We start from the raw sequence: 6054 nt of genomic DNA on the forward strand, positions 1-6054 counted from the left end.
ACAGGCACACCGGGTTGCCTCCAACAACTCCGTACCCGTCAATTTACATGCTGGAAAAGGAAGCTTGACGGAGCAGTTACAAACTTGTCTAATCCTACCCCAACTTAAGAAAAGTTTAATTTATTCAAAAGCTACTTTGGGATAATTGAACTACTGAGTTCAGAGTTACGTTTTTCATGTATTTTCCATTTGTTTTTAATTCTCCAGTACGCATCCTACAGCAGTCCAGCCTTCACAAACCAGTGTTACAGTTTACATCAAGGTGCAGAATATCAGTATCAGGTAATAATAAGATTAGGACTCAGTAGTGTGCATCCCGGATTAAAAAAAAAGAAGAAGAAGAAGAAAAAAAAAAAAAAGAGTTCAAACTTCGCAAAATTTCCAATTTCTTTCTAAAATATTTTTGTATTATTTACTTAAATATCTGATATGCAAACAATATAATATTTAGGAAAAACTGTACATTATATTTACAACATGTAAAACGTATTCTTAAATTAACAAAAGTTGCGATGTTGTTGTGTGAAAATGTGGCCTACATTTTTACACATAGACCCATCGACAACCCTGATTTCGTTAGAAATAAAATAATGATACACACCGAAAGTGAATAAATAAAGAGCAATATTGCATTTTACAGCAAAACTTCAAGTGTGTAATTTCGGCTGAAGGCCTTTTTAGGCCCCTGCTCTGCAAAGTCCACCTTCAGAACCGGTTGCAAGGGGTTAAAAAAAAAAAAAAAAAAGACATCACAGCGTTAAGGATTTTGCAGATTCTCCAGGAAATCAACAACATCTCCATGGCCGTGCTGTCTGGCTAAATCGACAGGCAGACGGTTTAGCTTGTCCCTGGCCTGTGGGTCTGCGTGGTGCTGCACTAATAGGTGCACAGTGTCCAGAAAGCCCGTCCTAGCAGCGTCGTGCAGCGGGCTTGCCCCGGTACTTGAGTCCCCCACGTTGGGATTCGCCCCATGCTCGAGTAACAGCTGGGCCACCGACGTGCTCCCCATCATCATTACCTACACACAAAAAAAAACATGACCGGGAATCATATTAACCGATTTAACTGAATCCGATTATTTTAGTCTGAAGCACAAAAACTATTTTGTGTAAACTCACTGTCACTCACTAATATAGGCGCACATTAAGCACAAGTACAGCGCCAGTTAATTAGTTTTGCACTATTTGCCCAGACACTTAACCCTGTGCGTTTATTTATTCATGTATTTATTATCATGCGGCTGACTTTAGTGTTGACTTTCATTTTACTTGAACCCGAGTCTTCTACACCCAACCAAAATAGGCCTGCTGTGACTGACGCGACAGGTTTTTCAAAAAGCTCCAAAGAATGTAGATAGGATGGATTATTGTAGTTGTTGTAGTGCAACAACTGAAGGGACAGAGGCATTTCACTACCGATCAGCGCAACATGTGGGCCATGAATTCAAATATACACATATATGTGTGTGTAAATATATAAAGAAAGCATAAAAATATATTACGATGCTTTATATTGTTAAAGTATTTTTGTGCCACATATATTGCAATGCAGCCTAGTTTTTTAGGCCAATCCAAAGGCAAGAAACAACATTGTAGTTTCATTTCACTATAGTCTGATGCCGTTACAGCTTTTACAATAAACCAAAGGGATCCGGGATTGTTGCTTTTCCTCAATAAAAATACGCGACTTCCATAAACACAACAAAGCGCGTCACTTTCAGACCCGTCGTTTCTTTCTTTCTTTTTTAAGGATTACTATTATTATTAATGACATGTATAAATCTCTAATAGCTAATAGTTGTAAAAATAATAGAAATAATAAGGATTTATGCCTGCGTTTGCCATTTGGAAACTTTGAGTTACCCCGTCTGATGAGACCCGTGTAAGTGGGAGAAAGTGGGCTGTTACTGACAGCACTGACCTGCAGAGCGGTTCGTCCAAAACTGTTCGTTCCGTTAACTTGAGCCCCTCTGTTCAGAAGAGCCTCCGCCGCTGCCGTGTTTCCCTTCGCCGCGGCTGTGGTCAGTTCATCCTGGAGAGTCATTGTCACGTCCATAAAAACCTGCTGCGATAAGCTCCGTGTCAGGCTGCTCTGACAGGTAGCCCGGTGATGCTTATACGAGGAACAAAAAACGGCACTTAACGCGACACGGTACACGTCGAATAGTCCCGGCTCCTCGCTGGTGTGGTCTACGGTGTGGTCTTCAGCCGTCCCCGGCTCAGCAGTTTTTTTGGGTCCCCCGGTTGCCTGGGTCGGATCAGTAACGCCGCTCATTGCCTGCCGGTGTGTGTCCGGGCTTGCCTATCACTTGAATTGAGTGACGTCACCGTCTAGCTGTGACTGCAGAGCCGTTGCAGTGGTGCGACTGTGCGCATGCGCCTCAGAAAATTCGTTTGAAAGAACACGTCCTGCTCCCGGGTGCTTAACCGAGTTTTTACTATGAGGGGATGCTGGAAATCAGTTTTTACCGACAAATGTGACAAACCTCGACTAAACAGAATTGTTTGGGAGTTTTTCGTGATTTAATTAAAAAACGCAGCGGATTAAAGTAACTAGGTAGGCTGCATTTTATCAAGTAGTGCTGCAGAATCCTCTTTGAGGAAGGCCTATTTATAATTTTGTCTACGAGTTAGCTAAATGTAAGTGTTATATTTTCACAGTATTTCAGTGTAAAAATATTGTACTATTTACTGTTTTTACTCCAGTACAGTTTTTAAATTTCTATTTTCTATTTAGTGACAGAGTGGGCAGGTTAATTTATTACTGCTACTATGCTGCTAGTTATATGTAAAGTTACGACATAAAGCAGTAAGGACTTTAAGATATTTGGGACATTTTGCATAATTACTGCTTTTTCAGGGTGACCATTTATAATATGGTAATGTTAAGAAGCAAATCAATCTAGCTGGCTGTGAATATATCCAATCAATATTGTGACTTACTTTGTGCAGTTCACATTTGACCATTAAAAACAGAACATGACTAAGCAGTCTCACCCATCTATATGTTATAGCTGTGCCAGAGTTTTCAGTATCACATTATCTTCATTAGGGTAGAAATCTGTGTTCAGATAACATTAAATAGATGACAATACTCAGAGAAAAGGAGACTTGAGGTTCCACAGCTCGATGGTAATTGACTAGCAGCTGTATAGTTAATGGTTTCCTTATGTCTGATATATGTGATTATCTAAGCCAAAACAGATAAAAGTAATTGTTTAAATTTTCCTTTTTTCATAATGGTAACTGGTGTCATAGTGAAACTGCAATGCTGTGTTTCTTCATTTTTAAACCAGTTTTACCACATCTGGGGTTGTTCTACCTGTCAGATGACAAAATCTTTTTCATAACCTCTTTCCCGTCACGTTCATTCACTCAACCAAGCTGCTCTGCTGTTCACTGCTCTCCACTTCCTTCTGGTGTCTAACCTCTAACCCTTTAGAAATACAAAATCTATAATCCTTTATTATGCATTCCTCAGCCACCATCTTCCCCTGGCCACTGTCCGTTGTACCTAACCACGTTTTTATAACCTCTAATCCACAGGTGTCGAACTCCAGGCCTCGAGGGCCGGTGTCCTGCAGGTTTTAGATGTGTCCTTGATCCAACACAGCTGATTTAAATGGCTAAATTGCCTCCTCAACATGTCTTGAAGTTCTCCAGAGGCCTGGTAATAAACTAATCATTTGATTCAGTTGTGTTGACCCAGGGTGAGATCTAAAACCTGCAGGACACCAGCCCTCGAGGCCTGGAGTTCAACACCCCCCCACTCTAATCAGATCTGGGTACTGTATCACACACCTCACCTGCATAATCTTAAATTTCTCATTAAAAGGGGAGAACCTCAATGTGCAGGTGTTTCCTTAGACGACAATGCTCCTCAAGGTCAGGTTTACTTTTAATCTTGACCTTGTGATCAGCATATGAACGGCCATAATGGAGGAGAGGCAAAAACAAACAACATGTAAACGACCTCTGTAAATGATGTTAAATGTTAGCGTCACCTCTCTAAAAAAAAAAAAATACACCAAATTATTTGCTGAAATAATTCTGGGTTTAGACTTGAAATATAGTTTCTACGCCTACAGCATATGTCCAGGATTTTTGAAGCCTGAACTGGAAGGTGTGGTCTGTGTTGCTGCCTGTTGTCACGCCATTCACCATCTTATTTTGAGTTTCTTAGGAATAAACAATTTTGAAACTGGCTTTTGCAGCATGCCACGCATAGCAAGTCTTGTGATTTGATGTATGATTAGTAATATGATTAGTAATAGTTTTAGGATGATGGCTAGTCAGCATACATGTGGGCAGTAAGCAGTTCCTGATTTCATTCTTTGGATGAATCGTTTTGAGCGATGCTGCATTCAGATTGAAATAGAACGACAAAAATCAAGACAGAATTACTTTAAGGCACTTTATTTAACGTGTGTAAGTATTCAGGCATCTGTAAAGAAAAGTATTTTAGCTTTCTTTGGGTTTTAAACTTCGCTTTTCCAGTGAAAAACCTCTGCTTAACCCATTAAGCTCCAGTGTCTTACTTCCTTGTCGCTGTGTACACTTTATACTCACATAATCGCATCTGAAGAGTCTCCCTTCCGGGTTTATATTTTTTCTTTAGCCTGAAAACAGAGCTCAGAAGAGGTGTGGGCGTCTTTGTCGTGTGCAGAACAACTGAATTGCCAAATTGTGTATCACAGTTGTGATTGTTTCAGCTTGATCCTGGTTTCAATCTTTGAATGAAGTGTGTTGAGCAATGCTTCATTCAGGCTGTTTTATCACACTCAAATTAAGACAGAAAGTTGAAGTGGTCATGTAGGAAACCAGACGCCTTTCAAAGCAGAGCTCAGGGCAATAAAATGCATCTAAATTGAATACCGAATTTTGAATTTCTCAGCTAAGACTGGGATCACTCTCAAGACCAGGAGAAGAAAGTATCCTACCTTTTGACCACAAGAGTCTGTTTTATATCTTTTTTGGCATTTTGCCTTCTCTGTTAAAATTCTATATTTGGTTGATATTTGAATTGAGGTGACATTGAGTAAAGTAGGTAGACCCCGTGCACCAGATATACACTAAAAAGGAACCGTTCTTTAAATATTTAATGCATGTAGTCATGACTTCAACAGTTTCTCCTCACGGCTATTTCTTAATGACCTTTTGGATGATGGGGAATTTTAAGCTGAAGATACATAAAATTCTTTGGCAACACTAGACTGCTAATAGATGAAAAAATTCCTTAAGACAATTTTTAGCTCAGTCAGCTGAACTGAGGTCATCCTTTGTACGTGCCTCCACGTTTTACAACAATGGCTTCCGCTTCAGGATTGGTCGGAATTCAATCAAGCTCACACAAACACACACAGTCAACTGATGGGTCTTTACCCAAACTGTGCTCAAGGACAAGGTCAAATCAATTGTTTCATGTTTTTTTATGGTCGTGGTTACTACTGACCATTCAGTTATAATAGCCCTGAAGTCATAACTTTAATTTGGGGGGTGTTTTGACATTTTGTGAGTCTTCCTGACTTCACAGTGGACTTAAATAATTTTTAGTTAGTGCAATACAGCCAACCAATGACAGCAAATCTTTCTTACTGTACTTTACACATTACAGTAACCTGTGAAGTGTAACCGACTGACCACGTCCGGCTGACCTGTTGCACAAGACCTGAAAGGTCAATAGTGGTGTAAGAAGTTAACTTAGGTTCCAATAATGTGCAAGGATTTTCCAAGCTGTAACCTTTGCACATGTTAGCAGCTACCATGTTAGTTTAAATAGTAAAAACAAAAAACTTGCATAAACACTTGAATAAAAGCTTCTTTTTAAATTTTTGACTGCAGGTTTTTTTCTCCTTTTCAAAAGTAGTAGTTTGCCGAGGATGACTGTGCAGCTGTTTGGTATGTAGGGCATTTTCTTCTCTCTTTTTAAAAAACAGTAATAAATTATGGTGCACATAAGGTAGTGTAAAAGCAAGGACATACGGATGCAGTGAGTGTGTCACTGCTTAGTTTAAATACCGTTGCGTGTGGGTGTAGGTGTGTTGGCCTGGAAGTC

The 6054-nt window shown here is 39.7% G+C and overlaps 1 protein-coding gene across 2 annotated transcripts; it reads right to left on the reverse strand.

Moving 5' to 3' along the window:
- Positions 1 to 54: 54 nt before the first annotated feature.
- Positions 55 to 2346, reverse strand: cdkn2a/b (cyclin-dependent kinase inhibitor 2A/B (p15, inhibits CDK4)). Of its 2 annotated transcripts, XM_085163021.1 has the most exons (3): positions 2156 to 2269; positions 1921 to 2061; positions 55 to 1018 (listed from the first exon to the last, which is right to left on the reverse strand). In XM_085163021.1, exons 2-3 carry the CDS (start codon positions 2053 to 2055, stop codon positions 758 to 760), a joined length of 396 nt encoding a protein of 131 aa, XP_085019147.1. In that variant the 5' UTR covers positions 2056 to 2061; positions 2156 to 2269; the 3' UTR covers positions 55 to 757. The 2 variants fall into 2 exon arrangements, with proteins under 2 accessions (XP_085019147.1, XP_085019146.1); XM_085163020.1 differs by having other exon boundaries at positions 1921 to 2346.
- Between the last annotated feature and the right edge of the window lie 3708 nt (positions 2347 to 6054).

This window comes from Neolamprologus multifasciatus, chromosome 6, assembly GCF_963576455.1.
Source record: "Neolamprologus multifasciatus chromosome 6, fNeoMul1.2, whole genome shotgun sequence".
Taxonomy (NCBI): Eukaryota; Metazoa; Chordata; class Actinopteri; order Cichliformes; family Cichlidae; genus Neolamprologus; species Neolamprologus multifasciatus.